Below are 22,689 nucleotides of genomic sequence, written 5' to 3' on the forward strand. Positions count from 1 at the left end.
TCTATAATGAAATGAAAAAAGTGTTTAAATACACCTTTCTGAAGAAACCAGAAGCCTTTCTTCTGGGCATGGTTGACCAACAGGTGCAAAAGAAAGATAGGACTTTTTTTATGTATGCTACAGCAGCAGCAAGAATACTCATCGCACAGCATTGGAAGACACAAGAACTACCCACTCTGGAAGAATGGCAGATGAAAGTAATCGACTATATGGAACTGGCTGAAATGACTGGCAGAATCAGAGACCAGGGAGAAGAGACGGTGAAAGAAGATTGGAAGAAGTTCAAAGATTATTTACAGAAATATTATAAGATTAATGAATGTTAGAAGACATCAGATTGAATGTAACAAGGTTATTAGTTAAAAAAATTAAAGATTAAAAGACCCAACATTTTAAGATGTAAGAATTGAATAAGCTAAATTAGGATATTTAAATTAAGATAAAAATTTATTTAAGACAGAGGGAAGGGATTTGCTGTCTGATGGTATGACCTGGAATACAGGGAAGGGAGGCTTGGGGAAGTCGGAGAAACAAGTTAATGCAAGGAACAGTATGAAGATAAAATTGTTTTTATTCTTGTCATTTTTATTCTTTTTTTTTCTTCCTTTTTCTTTTTGTAATTGTGTATTTTTTTTTGTTCTGTTTGTTGTTTATTGTATGCTTTTTTATTTTTTCCTATGTTAAACTTAATAAAAATATTTATTAAAAAAAATGAAAAGCCTTTAAACACAGAATGATTATCAATGGGGCCTTCTGAGATTTGGTGAACAGTTTTGCAGTATATGCAGCTTTCTCTGTGGCAGCAGCTTTTATTGCTCTCCTGTCGTTTCATTTTCTGACAGAAGGCTGAATAGCACAAGCAGTTTTACATTGTAAATCAAGAGATGAGCGTCTTTTACATTTGAAGTCTGGTTGATTTCAAAGGGGCCAGAAGTTCTTATGGCCTACTATTCCATTTGATCAGTTTGTAATGCAACAAATGCACAATAGACATTATTAGTTAGGGTCGTTTCTCTACGTATACTTGTAGAAAAGTAGCTTTTATCACTGAAGTGGCAAACCTGTTCACTATTCTGCTTGAAGGAACTTGCATGATGGAATGTTCCTCAGTTTTCTCTTCTAAAAAATGTTCCTTCTGTATACAAAACTAGAAGTTGTGGAGAAGAATTCAAGTCTAGTATTTTCCCTGAAGTTTTTTTTTTCTGTGTGAGAACTGGACTCTGAGTTTAGTCTCAGTGAGAACATACAGCTCTGTCTGAAGTAACCAAGTTTAACGCAGTCCCCTGTGTTTTCTCTACTTCTCCATTCTACCCAAAGGAAGGCCAACTCCAAAACCTCACATTCCTATTTTTGGAACCATGGTGGCAAGGCTTGTAGGTGTTATGGAACGCCATGCCATACTTGTGCCAACATATGCAGCATTTAAGCTCCATTTTGTTACTCACAAAAGGGATGCGGGTGGTGCTGTGGGTTAAACCACAGAGCCTAAGACTTGCCGATCAGAAGGTTGACAGTTCGAATCCCCGCGACGGGGTGAGCTCCTGTTGCTCAGTCCCTGCTCCTACCAACGTAGCAGTTCGAAAGCAGGTCAAAGTGCAGGGAAGGTAAACGGCGTTTCAGTGCGCTGCTCTGGTTTGCCAGAAGCGGCTGAGTCATGCTGGCCACATGACCCAGAAGCTGTACTCAGCCAATGAAGCGAGATGAGCGTCGCAAACCCAGAGTCGGTCACGACTGGACCTAATGGTCAGGGGTCCCTTTACCTTTTTGGTACTCACATTACTCCATTTCTTTGATAACAGATATCTGGTGGACGGAATGTCCCTGCTGCGGTGCAGAAAGTAGCGAAAGCCTCCATTGATCAAAGCCGACAGATGAGATACCGCTCCATGAATGAGTATCGGAAGCACTTTATGCTGAAACCCTTTCAGTCATTTGAAGAGCTCACAGGTAAGACTTGTCCTCTACTTATAGAAAAACAAGAGCTTCATTTGGGGGGGCAAGGCTGCACAGCATGGAGATCAAACATCTGCATTGCATGGGGATGTTTGGGGTCCAATTCTTGGCATCTCCAATTAAAGGAAAGCAATTAGCAGGTCCAGGATTGTGTAGGCGGCTAAAGACTAGATGCTCCAATGGGTTGAGTTAGACTAGGTCATAGTTCAGTTCTATGCTGCCTCTCATCCCAAAAGGCCCTCAAGTTGGCGCTCAAATGTTCAAATCCAAATCCAAGATTCAAGCAATATAACCAATAAATGAATTACTCAGTGTGTCGACAAAGGCTACCAGACTTTTAGAAGACTTTTAGAAGACATCTGAAGGCAGCCCTGTTTAGGGAAGCTTTTAATGTTTGACGGACTATTGTATTTTAATATTTTGTTGGAAGCCACCCAGAGTGGCTGGGGAAACCCAGCCAGATGGACAAGGTATAAATAATAAATTGTTATTAGTCCTTTCACGTGGACTATCATTCTGTCCTGCCAAATCCCCACACATGATTCTGTTCTGCGGGGACCTGGAAGCATTTTTCTGCCGTTTATGCCGGAAGGAATACTTTCAACACACACAAAAACAAGACAAAGTAGAACAAACAACATCTTCACAGCACAACATCTCTCAACCTACTGGGGAACAACCACCACGCTCCCAACACATTAATGAACAGAACATTGACCACCAACTACCACTTAAAAAGAGTTACACAAAAAGGGACTCCACATGGACCCCTCCTGATGGATGCAATACCACACTAGATCTGTACATCGATTGCTTCCACCACAGAAACCAAACGGATATGACCAGAAAACACCATCGCTTACCACCAGGTTTACTACACCTATCAGCCAATCACCCATTCCCATCACCCTTCTGAGTAATACCCCTCCCCACCCTCTCACTATATATAAGGGTCTGGTGACTTCTGTTTCAGTGTATCTGAAGAAGTGTGCATGCACACGAAAGCTCATACCAATAACAAACTTAGTGCTACTGGAAGGATTTTTTTTTAAATATTATTATTATTATTATTATTATTATTAGTTTTTAAAAAGTGTTGAGTTCCTGTAGAAAAGCTCTGTTGTCTTTTATTAGAGATTGGGTAGTTGCAGCCCCTCCACTGAGAACATGTACTGTCTTTTCAAGCTGTAAGGTAAAAGGCAAAGGGACCCCTGACCATTAGGTCCAGTCATGGGCGACTCTGGGGTTGCGGCGCTCATCTCACTTTATTGGCCGAGGGAGCCGGTGTATAGCTTCTGGGTCGTGTGGCCAGCATGACTAAGCTGCCTCTGGCGAACCAGAGCAGCACACGGAAACGCTATTTACCTTCCTGCCGGAGCGGTACCTATTTAACTACTTGCACTTTGACATACTTTCAAACTGCTAGGTTGGCAGGAGCTGGGACCGAGGAACGGGAGCTCACCCCGTCGTGGGGATTCGAACCGCTGACCTTCTGATCGGCAAGTCCTAGGCTCTGTGGTTTAACCCACAGCACCACCCGCGCCCCTCAAGCTGTAAGGAGAGATGCTCAAAAGAGAAACTGCATGTTCTAAGGATGGAAAGGAAGAAAGCAGAGGTTGTGGGGAGTCCTTCTAGGAGATAGTTTTCCATAAGACTATTCTGTGTCAACCATAGCTTTCCTTGAAAAGATTTGTAATATGATTCATTCATTCTTCTGCCGCTGCATTGACTTTCTCCCTGTTGATGCAAAATTTATTCAGGATTGCAGAGCTTGACTTCCCCACCATACCATTTCTATTTCATGGCAGCTTTTGCAACACTAATGAGTCAGGGTCTCTCCCTGTCCTCCTTTGTAAGGCAACTTCCTTTCTTATTCTCAGGACCTCAGAGAAGAACCCGCTAATGATTTGCAATCATATACAAAACCATCCCCTCAACTGTTGGAGATTCCCTGCTTAACCATGATTTTTGCCTCTTGTTATCACAGGAGAAAAAGAAATGGCTGCAGAACTTGAAGAACTCTATGGGGATATTGATGCTATGGAGTTCTACCCAGCTCTTCTTGTAGAAAAACCATATCCTGGAGGTATATTTGGTGAGACCATGATAGAAATTGGGGCACCGTTCTCTTTGAAAGGTCTCTTTGGAAACGCTATTTGCTCACCAGAGTACTGGAAGCCCAGCACCTTTGGGGGCAAAGTTGGCTTTGACATAGTGAACACAGCCTCCATCCAAAACCTTATCTGCAACAATGTGGAAGGCTGTCCTCTTGTGGCTTTCCATATCATAAACCCCACAACAGCAGCAACGAATAACGTCAGCACCTCCAGCACAGCAAGAGACAAGACTGGCCCACCGTTACGATCAAAAGAACAGTTTGCTGAACTATAGGGAACAGTGTTTTGCATATTCATTTATTTATATCATTGCTTCTGCTGCTGCTGCTAACAAAAACCACTTTAAAGGCATGTTCTGCTTAGATCTGCAGGACCGAACCTTTCGGTTTTTCAGAATATCTACTGTACTAGAAAGATGTACAGTGGTGCCCCGCAAGACGAATGCCTCGCAAGACGGAAAACCCGCTAGACGAAAGGGTTTTCCGTTTTGGAGGTGCTTCGCAAAACGAATTTGCTATGGGCTTGCTTCGCAAGATGGAAATGTCTTGCGATTCCTGGGGTTTTTTTCCCCTCCCCCCCTTTTTCCCAAGCCCCTAAACCGCTTAACAGCTGCTCGCTAAGCCGCTTAACAGCTGATCGCTAAGCCGCTTAACAGCTGATCTAAGCCGCTTATCAGCTGATCTAAGCCGCTAATAGCCTTTTAGCAGCTAAGCCGCTAATAGCCTTTTAGCAGCTAAGCCGCTAATCCCTTAAGCCTTTAATAGCCGCTAATAGCCTTTTAGCGGCTAATCCGCTAATCCCTTAAGCCTTTAATAGCTGCTAATAGCCGCTAAACCGCTAATAGCGCTAATAGCGCTAATCCGCTAATGGGCTTGCTTCGCAAGACGAAAAAAACCGCAAGACAAAGAGACTCGCGGAACGGATTCTTTTCGTCTTGCGAGGCACCACTGTATTCCAAAATGGATCAGGGCATGAGTTATGTTGCTTAAACCTGAACAGAAATGATAACTCTGCCTCTTAAACTTGACAAGAAGGACCCTAAATATGGAACCATTTTAGGTGTCTAGAAGTGAAATTTTATGGAACAATAAATCCTGTTATTAAATCATGCTAAAACCATTCCTTATTAGCTATGCAGTTTGAAATGAGATCTAACAGCCAAATGGCCGCTTTCTAAACCCATAAATTGCCTTCAGCTGTTGCAAGTGGTGAGGGGCTTATGCTTCCTCTTTTCAGCTGTGAGAAGTGGAGTTCCAGATCCCATCTAGGCCTCACAAATGTGATTTGAGATATAGGACTGTATGTTCCAGAGCTTTTTTATAACACAGCCGCTTATATCTGGTCATTTCAACTTTTGGATGCTGACACTTTTCAAGTTGGCTGATAAACACTTATGAAAAAGAACTATAAACATAATTTGTAAAAAATAAACCAGAAAATAAACCAAATATGCACTCTGATTAATAGCTTGGTTATCGTCAGTTTTGCAAATTCAAGGCCCTTGAATCAGACCATTATTTCTCTAATCGACTGGTAACTTGCAACCTTATTCTCATATTGTAGGTATTAAAATTTTCATATTGCTTAAGAAATTTTCATATTGCTTAAGAATTTTTAATAGTATGGTTCCGAAGTCTGTACATTACTGGCCCTCTTGGTTGAAAAACCCTCTGTTATTTGTACTCTGGCAATTGATATAATGATTATCTGTTAAACCAAAATGATAATGAAGAAAATATTGCTGGAAAAGGAAATATTGTTATAACCCAAGGAAATATGGACAAAAGTCACCAGGAAACTCTTGAGAGAGCTCTATGAGGTCTGCTGTTTGGGCTTTTGTAGCACTCAATGGAGGTTGCTCAGGAGAACTTCTGGTGGGTTGTGCCCACAAATTATAGGGCTAATTGTCCTCTTTGTTTTGAGAACACTCTATTCCATTTCTCTTGGTTCTTTTGATTAGCTTATACCTAGAAGTTTCTTCATCTCTTTCTGGTGCCTCACTTCTCCCTTTTAAGTTCTCTTCCCCTTTCATACCAGGATACCAGAGCCCTGTCACATCCTGGACAATGGACTTCTTCTGCATTACCAGACTAATTTTTAAAATGTTTACAAAATTAACAGGAAAAAAATACATTATTTGCATGAAATAAGTTGGAAAGGTCATCAATGCTTTTGAGTCACAACTACCTTAAAGTCTTGGATACCCAAATGGTTTTCTATGGCACAGCAATCATTTTCCCCCACAAGGCAAGACCAGCATAAATATAAAGAATCCTTCTCTAGAGACTAAAAAAATGGTGTTACATTCTAGGCTTTCTTTGTCTAACTGACTAGATCTGCTTTCTTAATATCAAACGTTGTTATGACATTATCCATTGGCTAGAAACACTGTGGTTCCTCAGGTGGTTCCTCACAAAGCTGAGCAGACTAGGGCCCCATTTGTGTTCTGCCTCATATTTTAGTTTCTATAAATGCCATAAATTTAGTTTTGTAAAAAAAGAAGATGAAGAAAACTGGGAATCTGGGTACCGTAACTCATCTGAGGAGGCAATCACCCCCTTTCTACAGACATTCATGTTCCTGCATTTGGGCCAATTCCTATCAAAGCTGCAGTCTCAACTCTCTAGTGGGGTTGCTACCCTGTAGCATGGAGCAATGGTCCAGTCTTGCAAAACTTAGAGGTTTCTACACACACACACGTAGCTCTTTTCTCCATCCAGACAAAGAAGAGACTTTATTACAGTTTCATGACACCTTCCAGCCAAGCAAAAAATACTCAAGAGAGGCATGAGATACTAGAAGAGCCTTCTGGATTTAAGTCTAATGGTCCATTTACCCCAGCATCCTCTTCTCACAGTGTGTCTGGAGGTCCTGGGCTGCCCAGACAACAAGACCCCTCTCTTGGCCTCGCTGATGTGGTCCAAAGGAAAGCAGAGCAATATGTTTGGCACCAGCTTGGCTGCAGGAGTTGCTGGAAGGAGGCATTGTTGTTTAGTCATTTAGTCATGTCTGACTCTTCGTGACCCCATGGACCAGAGCACGCCAGGCACTCCTGTCTTCCACTGCCTCCTGCAGTTTGGTCAAACTCATGCTGGTAGCTTCGAGAACACTCTCCAACCATCTCGTCCTCTGTCGTCCCCTTCTCCTTGTGCCCTCCATCTTTCCCAACATCAGGGTCTTTTCCAGGCAGTCTTCTCTTCTCATGAGGTGGCCAAAGTATTGGAGTCTCAGCTTCAGGATCTGTCCTTCCAGTGATCTTAGGGACTCCACTCTGGATTTCTGTAGGGTTTACTCCTTAGTCTTTTCTTCTCCTGAAGATACCCGCAAGGCAAAGGAGATTTAGGATCAGAGTTTTCCTTCTCCTAAGAAGCCTTCCCAGGTTGACCAGCCCCACCTGCCCCTCGCTTCCCTCTCCAGAACATGCAGAAACCACTTTCTTGACCTGTCTGCAGTAACCCTGTTAATGGGAATGGTCCTGGATACCCGAAGTTCCCCACCGCTGATCTAAGTGGCCACCTGTGTGCTCCACCCCTATGACCAGGCTCAGCAGATGGTTGGTGTTCATTCAACTATCCATCCATTCTCCAGCCCACTCCCAAACCCACTCCCCCCACACCCATTTGCCTTTTATTGCCTGATTCCTCCCAGCTTCACACCAACAGAACCTCCATTCATTTCCCTCTACATCTATGTGTGCATTAGTAGGAAGGTGACCAGAAACCTCACACTGAACGCATGATGAATGGATGCAGAACTGTGTGGGAGGGGACAATTGTGCGTGCATTGTTGATTCAGGAAGGTAAATTGCAAAAGGCACGCCATGTACCTTGCTTGATGTTTACTTCCCTCTTTTCACATGGGGTAATTTTTCCAGAAGATCGTTAAAATAAATGCAACAACACAAAGCCTTTCATTTGTATTAGAAGGTGTGTCATGGAGAGCATTGTTGATCTTTCTAAAACCTTTAACACAACATTTTTTTTAGAGCAGCAAGGCAGCATTGGGGAAATGAAAAACCCTGAACAGCTCAGTTGGTAGAGCATAGGACTTTTAATTTCAGTGTTGTGGGTTTGAGCCACATGCTGGGTGAAAGATTACTGTATTGCGTGATGTTTGACTAGATGACCCTCGCTGTCCCTTCCAACTCTATGATTCTTTGAAATCCCCCACTGCAGAAGAGAGATAACCCCTGCAATACCCTGTCCTAAAGAATGAGTATGGTCTACACAAGCCACAGTTGCTGGAATCGTAACAATTCTCTGTAGCCATAACAGATGCTGCTTAAAAACTCAGATCTGGGTAACTGAGAAGGAGGCTTGGGGATGAGAGGGGTTCACTGCCTTGCATTTCTGGTGCATCTCAGAATGATGAATGGAGATGCTATTGAAGGGACCCGCCTTCCCTTTGGGCATAGGCAGGCCTGGGATGATGCATTGGGGCAAGAATGTGCCCGTTGCATGCCCGAGAAACATATATTATGCACCAGTTATGATTACAACTCAGACGTTGTGTCAACATGAAGGTCAGGCCATGGTTTGATGAAATAAAACCTATTGTACTGCGAGAAAGTGATTTATCATGAAGCCAGAGGGTGATGTAGGACTTCAAAGCCAAACATTGGTAGCCAGACTGTAAACTCAAGTGCATAATTGTGCATTGCACCTCAACTTTCCCATTCAACAAGAACTGTCATACTGGATCATATCTGATCTACTGACTCATGTAGGTCACCTGTCTCTCTTTTGGCCCGTGCAAGATGAATACGTAATCTCTGGGTACAGGAGTTAAAGCGAGGCTGGCTTTTACCATTATTTATGCGATCAGTTCTGTTTATTCCCCAACATGAGTTGCATCTGGTTGGGAATCGTGACAATGGAAGTCATGATTGCTGCTTTACTGTTCAATTCAGGGACTCCTAAAGGCCAAGCCAGAGTCAGGATTTATTTGGTATGGAAGTTTTTGAAGAGGATTGCCATGGATGGATGGATGGATGGATGGATGGATGGACGGACAAACAGACACATACAGATCTGGGAGAAAGAACCTTTAATCCTTCTCACTGCCTCCATTTCCCCTTGAAGCTGTTGTTGTCTATTTTGCCATGCAGGACACAGAGGGAAGGATGCAAATTTTGTAGAAGTGCAACAGCAGCAACCATTCAGTTTGCAATTTAAGAGTTAACCCTGTTGGTGTTGAAGACAGCCAACCAAGAGGGTTATTTGGGAGCATTGCTTAGCAACCAGTGAGGAGGTATGATCCTTGATGAGGTAACTTGTATGTGAAATAACGTTTTGGGTGGTATTCAACGAAATGAATGTGCAGGCGGAATGACGTTAGCTTGTGCAACTGGACTTCGCTTCCCACCACACCCTGTGTCATCCTCAAAACTGCTGTGGAGCATTGTAGTAAGCAGTGTCAGGTAGACATATTTTGAAGAATATCTATGAGATCCTTTTAACTGGAAGCTGAATTGGGAACCTCCTCTGTACACCCCCACCAAGAAGCTACAACTCCTTCAAAAACCCTCCTTATTTGAATAGAGGGAAATCACCATCCAGCCAAGCCCAGAGGTGTTTTCTCTTTGTTTTTCTTGTGCGTTCTCCTGGTAACCAGGTGTATACCTTTATTTTGGACATCAGGAGACAGGAATCATAGGTGTGCCTTCTTTGTTCAGACCTGTCCTGCTAGCTAATCATTTTTTAACACCCATTCATTTTCATTTTATTGTGGGTTTCTTTTTTCGCATTCCTTGGAGAACGCTCCACCCTTTCATCACCACTGCAGGGGAATCAGCGCTCCGAGCAGCGACTTGCGAAAGTGAAAGGTGACTTCAGCCTGATACCTTACCTCTGAGCGATTTATGGAGTCCTCGTCTCGCCACAATTCCACATTGGATGGGACAGGCGGGCAGTGGCATTTGCTGTTCCACCTCAGGCTTGTCTCTTGCAGCCGACCAACATGCTTGCCCCTCTAGAGACTGAATCAAGCACAGGGAGGCAGCCCTTGAAACAACATGCATTTTAACATCCCCAGGACAACAGTGTGTTTGCCCCTTAGGGAACAAGCATTTAAGTTGGCTGTGCCTGCTCCTCCAATGCTGCTGCTGCTGCTGCAAGGGTATTCCAGTAAAGGAATCCAGGGGCTTGCCATGCTCTTGTCTGAACCCCTGGCAAGGGGCTAGGGCCACGCAAGAGCCCCTGGGAGCATTTGGGGAGAGGTGAGGGTCTGGCACCGAGCTCCAGTTTCTCCCCAAAATGTTTTCCTTTACTGACTTCGCAGGTTTGCAGATGTCAGTTCTGTCCCTGGGCGGGGACAGATAGTCGCAACCAATGCCTAAGCAACCACTCGCATTTTGTATTTTAATAAAGTTGTGGCCAAAATTATGCCAAAAAACCTTAAACAAAAATTCCTGTGTGAAGTGTGAATTAATTTGGGGGTGGCTTGGGGACCTCAACACACAATGAATTCTGCATGGAAAGAAACACTTTATTTTGTCTGGCGGGAATCATCGAACCTTCAGCTTGATTGGATGTCCCCAAGTCTTAATGTTATGGGAAGGTGAAAATGGATGCTCACTGCTTCCCTGATGGGCGTCAGTTGCAAACCTTCGCTCTCCGCCTCCTTCTCCGCCTGGTCACCAGCTGAATGGAAATGCCATTGGAACCATTACCTCCCAACCAGTAGCTGGGTTCAAATGACCCAATCAGAACCCAGGGCTTTGAGAATTCCTTTACTGTTCACAGCCAAGACCAGCTGAGCAGCGACACCTAAAAGGGCCAGTTGTGCTAAAATCCTGGCTCGACATGCAGTGGTTTCAGCCCCCCCCCCAAAGGTAAAGTACCCCTGGATAGTTAAGTCCAGTCAAAGGCGACTATGGGGTTGTGGCACTCATCTCGCTTTCAGGCCGAAGGAGCCGGCCTTTGTCCAGAGACAGCTTTCTGGGTCATGTGGCCAGAAGGACTAAACCGCTTCTGGTGCAACAGGACACTGTGACAGAAACCAGAGCGCACGGAAATGCTGTTTACCTTCCCACCACAGTGGTACCTATTTATCTACTTGCACTGGCATGCTTTCGAACTGCTTTGTTGGCAGCAACTGGGACAGAGCAACAGGAGCTCACCCCATCGCGGGGATTCGAACTGCCGGCCTTCTGATCGGCAAGCCCAAGAGGCTCAGTGGTTTAGACCACAGCGCCACCAGAGTCCCTTCAGCCCTCCAGCAAGAGGCTGAAATGGATATACACCCAATGCCTGAGCCAAAGATCCACCTACACCTGTAATCAATGAGGTTGTGGCCATTTTCAATCCCATCGGTTGTCTCCCTGAGTCTGTTCTGCCACAGGTCAGCTGGTCGCTGGCTTGGGGGTGGGGAGGATAGCTCTGTGACTGGGCCTGCAAACTTTTCCTCACTTTATTCACACCATGAGTAATTTTACACACCTCTATAACATCCCCACTTACTTGCCTTTTCTTTGAACCAAAAAGCCCTAAATGTTGCAACCTTTCTTCGCTGCGGAGTTGCTTCATCCCCTCGATCTTTTTGCTTCCTCATTTCTGAACCTTTTCCAGCTCTTACAATACCCTTTTTGAGGTGACCGTACCAGAACAGTTCATAGTACAATATTCCAAGTGTAATTACACCATAAGGTAAAGGGAAAGGGACCCCTGACAGTTCAGTCCAGTCGCGAATGACTCTGAGGTTGCGGCGCTCATCTCGCTTTATTGGTTAAGGGAGCCGGCGTTTGTCCACAGACAGCTTCTGGGTCATGTGGCCAGCATGACTAAGCCGCTTCTGGTGAAACCAGAGCAGTGCACGGAAACGCCGTTTACCTTCCCGCCGGAGTGGTACCTATTTATCTACTTGCACTTTGAACCACCGACCTTTTGATCGGCAAGCCCAAGAGGCTCAGTTGTTTAGACCACAGCGTCCCATAACTACACCATAGGTTTGTAATAATGGCAGGGTTATTCTCAATCTACCTATGTCCTAAGGATTCCTAGCATGGCATTCACCTGTTTCACAGCTGCCACATACTTGTTTGACATCTTCATCAAGCTATCCGCTACAAGGCCAAGGTCTCATTCCTGGACAGCCATTATGAGTTAACCCACCCCCATGAGCATATATGTGAAATATAATCCCCCCCCCATTGTGCAGCACTTTGCAGTTGCAGTTGCATTTACCATTTTACTGTTTTAACCACCCTGTTAAGAAGCAGTTCTTTTGCTTCTGGTTCTAACATGTAATTAAGAACTGCGTTTCCTGTTACTGAGGCAACACTAACTTCCTCTGTTTAGCAATAAAAACGAGAGTTGCTAAGTGTCTGGACATGAGTAATTAATCAAGACACATAATTATACAATGTTCCGCTAATAAAATTCTAGTTCTTTCATAAAACTGAATTATCCAACAATACAATTCAGAGGTCTTTGAAATAAATATAAAACTATGAAATATTAGTTCTTTGTATATTGAGCCAACCAGAAATGGAGTAACCACCCATTTTGAGTTGTAATAATTTCAAAGTACAGTAGTACCTCGGGTTACATACACTTCAGGTTACATACGCTTCAGGTTACAGACTCCGCTAACCCAGCAATATTACCTCGGGTTAAGAACTTTGCTTCAGGATGAGAACACGGCGGCAGCAGGAGGCCCCATTAGCTAAAGTGGTGCTTCAGGTTAAGAACAGTTTCAGGTTAAGAACGGACCTCCGGAACGAATTAAGTACTTAACCCGAGGTACCACTGTATGTACTTCACATTCATTCAGGGAAAATATGTTTTATAGGATGGTGAATTTGTGGCTCTCCAGATTCTGGACTACAACTTCCATCAGGCATTGTAGCCAACAGCAAAGTTGATGGGAGTTGTAATCCCAACAACTGAAGGACCACAGTTGAATATCTCTGCCTATGATCTCCCTAAACTATGAAGCTCTTCTAGCAAGTGGGGGGGGGGCAGACTTCATCTGAAAGTGGTGGCAGAACAGGGACTTCCTCTGCACATGAGACCAGTAGTGGGCCAGAGGTTGAGAAGGTAGAGGGGCTGTAGAGGAAAGTGAGGGGCAGATGGGGCTTGTCAACCTGGGAAGGTTGCCCATCTAAGAGAAGGAAAACTCTGATCCTAAGCCTCCTCTGCCTTATAGGATATCTTCGGGAGAAAACAAGGCCAAGGGGTTCCCAGACTGTGGTCAGGGGACCACCAGTATCTTATGACCTTCATTCAGGTGAATTTTAATCTGTTTCAGTATTTTAACTTTCTGTATGTTCTGAAGCATTGTTGTCACTCTTTCTTGATTTTATTGTTTTATCTCTACCAAGTGGCATATACATTTTATGAAACAAAACCGGACAAATGAATGTATTTTGCTCTTTTTCTTTCTCATGTTGCATCACTCTTTGGATTCTGGGGAATGCAAACTGTGATGAAATAAAATACAATATAAGAAAGAAAAGAAGCAACAAAAGTACAACAGTAAATCATACAGCATGCAGCACACTGCATTCCAATGGCTGTAAGAAGCAGAAAAATATTAGCTGGTCTGCTAAGACCAGCAGCAATTTTCAAGTAGTCCATGGTGGCGGGTGGGGAGTGGAGTTTGAGAACTAGTGCTTTAGGCCAATAATTTCTGTAAAGTGTTCTGTAAGTCCATCAAATCTACTTGTGTTTGTTATGTAATAACCTTTTATGTTATATATAGGTTAGGTTAATTGCATACAACTATGATACACATAATTTTAACAGTAGTGCTGCAGGTCAGGAGTCATATGTAATTTGCCTAAGTGCTCATGAAAGACACTGTATAATTATATTTTTATAAAGGAAGTTCAGAGACATTGACAGGTCTTCTTGTGTTGGAACCCTGCCAGATAGAGGACATGCCAGTATCCAACACAATTTGGCCACAATCTAGAAAAAATATTCAATGTTGGAGGCTGCGGAGTGTCACGATTATCATTGTTGCATCAGTACAGACCTCTACGAAAATCCTCAGATGCAGACATCATTGCTGAAGCTTCCAAACCTGACCAGAATCCCTTTGGTTAAGCAAGTTCACGGGATGAGCCAGGTAGACGACGTCTAAAATAAAAGATTGGCGTGCATTCCAGAAGCTTGGAAAAATCCGAAGTACAAAATGGCACTGCTCTCTAGAGCAGAGCAAACGAGGTCCGCCCATTCACAGTGCTGAAAGGAAATTCTATCTCATACTTTATGGGGCCATTTTTACTTCCTGTTATATATTCTCAGTCTTCAGGTCTTTGTTTTTCAAACAGAAGTGCTGAAATCATTTGTGGGTTCAGAAATTAGGAAGAGAGATGGATTGTGTCATATGTTTCATCTTCCCATGGAGTCAGGATTATACCGGTTTGTATAATCTTAGTGGTTTGCTCGGTCTAGCAACAATGTGACTCAAACAAAAGGACTTACAAAATTTCCTTAGGACTCCTCTTTTTTTTTTTTTTTAATACAACAACTATGTAATGACTCCATCCATTAACCCTTTATATGGCTGCTAAATGGAGAAAAGAAATGGAGGCAGTGAGAGATTTTACTTTCTTGGGCTCCATGATCACTGCAGATGGTGACAGCAGCCACGAAATTAAAAGACGCCTGCTTCTTGGGAGAAAAGCAATGACAAACCTAGACAGAATCTTAAAAAGCAGAGACATCACCTTGCCAACAAAGGTCCGTATAGTAAAAGCTATGGTTTTCCAGTAGTGATGTATGGAAGTGAGAGCTGGACCATAAAGAAGGCTGATCGCCGAAGAATTGATGCTTTTGAATTATGGTGCTGGAGGAGACTCTTGAGAGTCCCATGGACTGCAAGAAGGTCAAACCTATCCATTCTGAAGGAAATCAGCCCTGAGTGCTCACTGGAAGGATAGATCCTGAAGCTGAGGCTCCAATATTTTGGCCACCTCATGAGAAGAGAAGACTCCCTGGAAAAGACCCTGATGTTGGAAAAGATGGAGGGCACAAGGAGAAGGGGACAACAGAGGACGAGATGGTTGGACAGTGTTCTCGAAGCTACCAGCATGAGTTTGACCAAACTGCAGGAGGCAGTGGAAGACAGAAGTGCCTGCCGTTCTCTGGTCCATGGGGTCACGAAGAGTCGGACACGACTGAATGACTAAACAACAACATGTAATGACTCCATCCATTAACCCTTTATATGGCTGCTAAATGCTCCTTTCTTAATTACAATGAACCACTCCTATTTCTTAACAGCCCAAGGGCCCCTTCATATATCACCATAGCAGTGCAAGACCTGCTTTCCTGTAGGTTTGTCCTACACCACTAAGCTAATGTTTGAAGATCCATAGCCACGTGGCTGGAGCCATTCATGTAGGCAGCTCCCATACAGACAGGTGGCAACTGGGTGGGAAGGAATCATTTGGTCAGCTTCCAGATGTTACAGTGAGGGCACAGGAAAAAGTCACAGTGGTAAGCCTTCTGCACTAAGGTAAGGCATAAGGTGGCCCCAGATGACTTATATTTCTTCAGAAGTCAACAAAACCATGCTGGATTTCTCCACTTCTGCACTAGAACTTGTATTTGTCTTGACATTCAGCTTCCTGGGAATCTTAACTTTTGAACATTTTGTTATTAAGCTCCTAGTCCACATGGCCAAACCACCATGTATGGTAGAGCTTCTGAGGTGCCACTACAGAAAACACCCTGTCTCAAGTCACTGCGGTTACTGGAAGGACCTCTCAAGGAGATTTCAGTGCTTCGGCGGGTGGTTGTTGTCGTTTTGTTGTTGTTTTATTGAATTTACAGTGGTACCTCGGGTTACTGACGCTTCAGGTTACAGATGCTTCAGGTTACAGACTCCACTAACCCAGAAATAGTACCTCAGGTTAAGAACTTTGCTTCAGGATGAGAACAGAAATTGTGCAGCAGCAGTACGGCAGCAGCAGGAGGCCCCATTAGCTAAAGTGATACCTCAGGTTAAGAACAGTTTCAGGTTAAGAACGGACCTCCAGAAAGAATTAAGTTCTTAACCCGAGGTACCACTGTATATATACTGCACTATACCCGGAGGTCTCAGGGCGGTTCACAGAATAAAATCAAGATATAGAACCACAAAATACATAAAAATAAAAATAACAACCCAATAGCCCCCCCCCAAAAAAAACACATTTGAAAAGGGTACAGGGTGTAGATCAGATCAACCAAAGACCTTGTTAAAAAGGAACGTATTTGCCTTGTGCCTAAAGGTATATAATGAAGGCTCCAGGTGAACTTCCCTGGGGAGAGCATTCCACAGACGGGGAGCCACTGTAGAGAAGGCCCTGTTCTTGTGTTGCCACTCTCTGGACTTCTCAGGGAGGAGGCACACGAAGAAGGGCCTCAGAAGATGATCTCAGGGTCTGGGTAGGTTCATATGGAAAGAGGTATTGCGATCCCGAGCCTTTTAAAGCTTTATAGGTCAAAACCAGCACTTTAAATTGGGTCCGGAAACTAATTGGTAGCCAGTGCAGTCAGACCAGGATCGGTGTAATATGCTCAAACCTTCTTGTTCTGGTGAGCAACCTGGCCGCTGAATTCTACACTAGCTGAAGTTTCCGAAACGTTTTCAGAGGCAGCCCTATGTATAACGCATTGCAGTAATCTAACCTTGATATAGGTTGATATAGGAAGAAGCACTCCTGCTTGAATCCCAAGTCGTCTAGGGCTTGATATGTTCAGCAGTAACACCTTGAATTGGACTTGGGAGTGTACAGGCAATCAATGCAGACCTCATAACACCGGTATTATATGGTTAAAATTGGCTATTTTGCTCAAAACTCAGATGTCACATTCCATATGCGTCAGAGCTCCAGGCTATTTACAAGGGTATATCTATGCAGAGGGACGCGGGTGGTGCTGTGGGTTAAACCACAAAGCCTAGGACTTGCTGATCAGAAGGTCAGCGGTTCGAATCCCCGCGATGGGGTGAGCTCCCGTTGCTCGGTGCCTGCTCCTGCCCACCTAGCAGTTTGAAAGCACATCAAAGTGCAAGTAGATCAATACCAGCGGGAAGGTAAACGGCGTTTCCGTGCGCTGCTCTGGTTCGCCAGAAGCGGCTTAGTCATGCTGGCCACATGACCCGGAAGCTGTACACAGGCTGCCTCGGCCAATAAAGCGAGATGAGTGCCGCAACCCCAGAGTCGGTCACGACTGGGCCTCATGGTCAGGGGTCCCTTTACCTTTATATCTATGCAGAATGCACTGCTTGGAAGTAAGACATGTATAAGACTGCTCTGCTAACTACAGTGGTACCTCGGTTTAAGAACAGTCCGGTTTAACAACGATTTGGTTTACAAACTCCGCAAAACTGGAAATAGTGTCTTGGTTTGAGAACTTTACCTTGGTCTAAGAATAGAATCTGAACGGTGGAAGGGAACTGGTGGTGGGAAGCCTCATTAGGGAAAGTATGCCTCGGTTTAAGAACGGTTTTGATTTAAGAACGGACTTCTGAAACGGATGAAGTTCGTAAACCATGGTACCACTATACTTAGAAAATGTTAAGAGTGATAGAAATAACAAAACAAATAGAAGCAAACCTTTTTTCACAGCCGATCTCTTGATTTAGATATCATCTAGCTAGAGTTCATTACACCCCCTTACCCCAGGGCAGGGTGGCAAAATGGCCCCTTTTCACTTCCTGGCCCCCTTTCATAACCGGCTTAACTTTAGTTGTCAAAGCGTGTTTCTCTTCAACGGAAGATTCCTGCTTTGTTTACTTTCTGCGTCTTCTTCCTAGCAACTATTTTAAGGGTTCTCCTGTTTAATCAACTCCACATTCTGCATGTTGAGTTTCAAGTAGGACATGTGTTGGTTAACAACTGAATACATTCTCAAGAAATGGTCAGGCCGGAACACAAGGGTCTTGCGTAGATTTATGAAAAAAGTAGTGGGAGCAGCTCTTGGGGGTTTCAGGTAGAGTTCTGGAGATGCTCTAAAAAAAGGTAAAGGTACCCCTGCCCGTACGGGCCAGTCTTGACAGACTCTAGGGTTGTGCGCCCATCTCACTCAAAGAGGCCAAGGGCCAGCGCTGTCCGAAGACACTTCCGGGTCACGTGGCCAGCGTGACATCGCTGCTCTGCCGAGCCAGAGCCGCACATGGAAACGCCGTTTGCCTTCCCGCTAGTAAGCAGTCCCTATTTATCTACTTGCACCCAGGGGTGCTTTCAAACTGCTAGGTTGGCAGGCGCTGGGACCGAACAGCGGGAGCGCACCCCGCCGCAGGGATTCGAACCGCCAACCTTTCGCTCAGCAAGCCCTAAGCACTGAGGCTTTAACCCACAGCGCCACCCGCGTCCACAGTAGAGATGCTCTACTGTGATCTAAAGCCCTTCTCCACAAGTATTAAGTAGGTATATACCGAATTACAATGTTGGGAATCCAGGCTAGGTTATGTGGTTTCATTCTGAATTTCATCCTTAATTCCCTATTTTCCCCTTCATCCATTGCACCTGGAAGGGTGTGGGAGAGATATGCTTTGGTTGGCAAATTCACTCTATTCTCTAGCACCAGGTATTCTCCACCCTGCCTATCACCTTTTTGCAAGAGAGCATTTCTTTCCTTGTGGAGGTAGCAAGAGATTTGTGTTACCGATGATGGTGGTGGTGATGAGGATGATAATTATACTAACAATAATTTATTTATACCCCGCCCATCTGGGTGGGTTTCGCCAGCCGCTCTGGGCAGCTTACAACAAATTATTAAAATGCAATAATTCATCAAATATTAAAAGCTTCCCTAATCAGGGTTGCCTTCAGATGTCTTCTAAGAGTCAGATAATTGTTTATTTCCTTGACATCTGATGGGAGAGTGTTCCACAGGGCGGGTGCCACTACTGAGAAGGCCCTCTGCTAGGTTCCCTGTAACTTTGCTTCTCACAGTGAGGCAAACACCAGGAGGCCCTCAGAGCTGGACCTCAGTGTCCGGGCTGAATGATGGGGTGGAGATGCTCCTTCAGGTACACTGGACCGAGGCTGTTTAGGGCTTTAAAGGTCAGCACCAACACTTTGAATTGTGCTCAGAAACATACTGGGAGCCAATGCAGGTCTTTCAGGACTGGTATTATATGGTCTTGGTGGCCGCTCCCTGTCACCAGTCTAGTGCTTGTCACATTCTGGATTAGTTGTAGTTTCTGGGTCACTTTCAAAGGTAGCCCCACGCAGAGCGCATTGCAGTAGTCCAAGCGGGAGATAACCAGAGCATGCACCACTCTGGTGAGACAGGCTGCAGGCAGGTAGGGTCTTAGCCTGCATACCAGAGCTTTATAATCACCCTATGCGAAAGGCTGGGCTGGATGAATCCCTAGCCGGAATTAAGATTGCTGGAAGAAATATCAACAACCTCAGATATGCAGATGACACAACCTTGATGGCAGAAAGCGAGGAGGAATTAAAGAACCTTTTATTGAGGGTGAAGGAGGAGAGCGCAAAATATGGTCTGAAGCTCAACATCAAAAAAACGAAGATCATGGCCACTGGTCCCATCACCTCCTGGCAAATAGAAGGGGAAGAAATGGAGGCAGTGAGAGATTTTACTTTCTTGGGCTCCATGATCACTGCAGATGGTGACAGCAGCCACGAAATTAAGAGACGCCTGCTTCTTGGGAGGAAAGCAATGACAAACCTAGATAGCATTTTAAAAAGCAGAGACATCACCTTGCCAACAAAGGTCTGTATAGTAAAAGCTATGGTTTTCCCAGTAGTGATGTATGGAAGTGAGAGCTGGACCATAAAGAAGGCTGATCGCCGAAGAATTGACGCTTTTGAATTATGGTGCTGGAGGAGACTCTTGAGAGTCCCATGGACTGCAAGAAGATCAAACGCATCCATTCTTAAGGAAATCAGCCCTGAGTGCTCAGTGGAAGGACAGATCCTGAAGCTGAGGCTCCAATACTTTGGCCACCTCATGAGAAGAGAAGACTCCCTGGAAAAGTCCCTGATGCTGGGAAAGATGGAGGGCACAAGGAGAAGGGGACGACAGAGGACAAGATGGTTAGACAGTGTTCTCGAAGCTACAAACATGAGTCTGACCAAACTGCGGGAGGCAGTGGAAGACAGGAGTGCCTGGCATGCTCTGGTCCATGGGGTCACGAAGAGTCGGACACGACTGAACGACTAAACAACAACAAATATCGCGGGGACTAGTACATTTGAAACCTAAAAATTCATCCTGGCTCCTTAAATTTTATGTTAGAGCATAAGTAAATAATGCAATCAGCCCCATGCCAAATCCCCCTGTCCCATAATATCTAGGACAGCATGTCCAATGCACTGACATCACTACATTGAGAGTACCAACTACTGGTAGTAGAAGCAGGGAAACACCCAGAATTGCGAGGTTAGAACATGATAATAATAATAATAATTTTTATTTATACCCCGCCCTCCCCAGCCAAGGCCGGGCTCAGGGCAGCTAACAAGCAATAATAAAAACAAGTTGAATGAATACAACTTAAAAACATGATTAAAATACAACATTGAAATATTGAAATATTAAAATGCAGCCTCATCACAGGAGGAGAAAGGGAAAAGGAAAAAGAAAGAGGGGGAGGGAATCAAACTGGCTCCAAGCCAAAGGCCAGGCGGAACAACTCTGTCTTACAGGCCCTGCGGAAAGAAATCAGATCCTGCAGGGCCCTGGTCTCATGAGGCAAGTTGTACTAGACCAGGCCTGCTCACCAAGCACAATGCACCCAACTAGTCATGCAATGTAGCTTCCCAAGTGCTTGGCAGCTCCATAATTCTGCAGTGCCACACAAGGTGGTGGAGATCATGGTGATCCACCATACAGGTTCAATGGGTTGCATTGGGCTTGATGTGCTGGTCTGTTATTGGAAGGGCCGTAGCTCAGAGGCAGAGAATTTGCTTCGCATGCAAAAGGTTCCAGGTTCAATCCCTGGCATCTCTAGATAGTCAGGGGGAAATAACTTGTATTATTATTATAATATATTTTTATTCATTTTTTAATATATCATTTTCAATAGTCATTCAACATAGGCTACATCTTATACAGGTGTTTTTTTTGGACTTCCATCAACCACATCTGAAAACTTTCCAATTTTTTCACTTAATTTACATTTCTTAATTTCACTGTTGCTTTTAATGATCTTATCTATTGACTCTCTCATCATAGCCTTCCTCACAATATTTCATATATTCCTCCTTACAAAACTTCTTGCAGTCCTACTAGCGTAATCTGTTGATTACAGTTGCTTTTCAAATAGTTCGCATATTTATTCCAGTCTTCTGAGAATCTCTGGTCCCGCAGGTTTCGAATCCTTCCTGTCATCTTATCTAATTCTGCATAGTCCATTAATATAATTTGTTTTTATTATGTGTTTTATATTTTTATCTGATGAACCATCCTGAAATTTCCCGATGATAGATAGCATACAGCAGGCTTCCTCAAACTTGGCCCTCCAGATGTGTTTGGCCTACAACTCCCATGATCCCTAGCTAGCAGGACCAGTGGTCAGGGATGATGGGAATTGTAGTCTCAAAACATCTGGAGGGCTGAATTTGAGGAAGCCTGGTATACAGATTTAATAAATACTACTAATAATAATACACTTTGCAGTTTCCTACTAAACCCTGCTCTCTCTATCATCATACTCTCCTGCTTGAGGCAGTCATGGAAAAATCCTCCACCATGCAGGCTTAGAATCCAAAGCCATCCTTGTAAATATGAAGAAAATGTAAGCAACGAACCTTTTTGGATGGCGTTACAAAATAATGTCTTTAGTTGCTATATATGGCTGTGAGATTTCTCTTCTTCTAGACCACCGGGGATATATCAAACATGACTCAAGGTCTATTCTAAGGGTAATCTGGGGGCATAGTAGCCACAGAGGAATCTCCTGTATGTTGGTGTCATGACATACTTTCCCCGTGGCCAGTAAATTGCACGCAAAGAGCTAAGAATGACATTTAACCCTCTTGGCTGTTGAAATAGCCAGTTATGGAGCAGATACCCAGTACAGTGGTGCCTCGCAAGACGAAATTAATTCGTTCCGCGAGTTTTTTCGTAGAGTGAGTTTTTTCGTCTTGCGAAGCACCACGGCGGGGAGGGGTGGGGAGAAGCAGGGCAGCTGCCGCAGCCGGTATCTTGGACTCACCCGTGCCTTGTGGCCACCGCGCGACGCGGCTGCTGGAGGGCGGCGGGGCTCAGGAGTGCGACTCCGGCTGCAACGCTGGCTGCTGGCGGCAACGGCTCTCTCAGAGGAGCGCGAGAGGGCGGTGGGCAGCGGCGCGAGGCAGCCGGAAGGTCGGCCATCAGCCGGAAGGTCGGAGGGAGCTGGAGCAGCTGTCAGCCGGAAGGTGGGAGGGAGCCGGAGGAGCGGGGAAGCGAGCGAGCGTGCGTGCGTGCAGTGACCGTCGCCATGACAGGAGAGGCAGGGCTGTTTCATCTAGCGAATCAAGCCCTTAGAAAAATCCGTCTTGCGAAGCACCTCAGAAAACGAAAAACCCTTTCATCTAGCGGGTTTTTCATCTTCCGAGGCATTCGTCTTGCGGGGTACCACTGTACAAACAGTCAATGCTCTATACCTGTGTCTCCATGCTGCTTTGCCCTATGTGTCAGTCCTTATTTACCCCTTAAATTGGCAGTAG

The 22,689-nt window shown here is 44.6% G+C and overlaps 2 protein-coding genes across 5 annotated transcripts in view; both read left to right on the plus strand.

Moving 5' to 3' along the window:
- PTGS2 (prostaglandin-endoperoxide synthase 2) overlaps nt 1-4,483 on the plus strand; it is a gene marked incomplete at its 5' end in the record, with an annotated part of 44,489 nt that extends 40,006 nt beyond the window's left edge. For 3 of the 4 annotated variants that reach the window (XM_083445327.1, XM_083445324.1, XM_083445326.1), the window contains 2 exons: nt 1,800-1,947; nt 3,941-4,482. In XM_083445327.1, the coding sequence (XP_083301453.1) occupies nt 1,800-1,947; nt 3,941-4,344 (552 nt within the window). In that variant the 3' untranslated portion in view covers nt 4,345-4,482. Of the gene's footprint in view, nt 1-1,799; nt 1,948-3,940 lie in introns of all 4 variants that reach the window. The other variant, XM_083445325.1, reaches the window with a different exon arrangement.
- Nucleotides 4,484-10,821: 6,338 nt separating this feature from the next.
- Nucleotides 10,822-22,689, plus strand: part of LOC310679758 (uncharacterized protein) — a 72,856-nt gene continuing 60,988 nt past the window's right edge. The window contains exons 1-2 of the transcript XR_014512492.1: nt 10,822-10,902; nt 13,218-13,298. The gene's annotated coding sequence lies outside the window, so the exon portion shown is untranslated. The remainder of the gene's footprint in view (nt 10,903-13,217; nt 13,299-22,689) is intronic.

The sequence above is a fragment of the Podarcis tiliguerta genome (genome assembly GCF_965153285.1).
Source record: "Podarcis tiliguerta genome assembly, chromosome: 6".
Classification (NCBI taxonomy): Eukaryota; Metazoa; Chordata; class Lepidosauria; order Squamata; family Lacertidae; genus Podarcis; species Podarcis tiliguerta.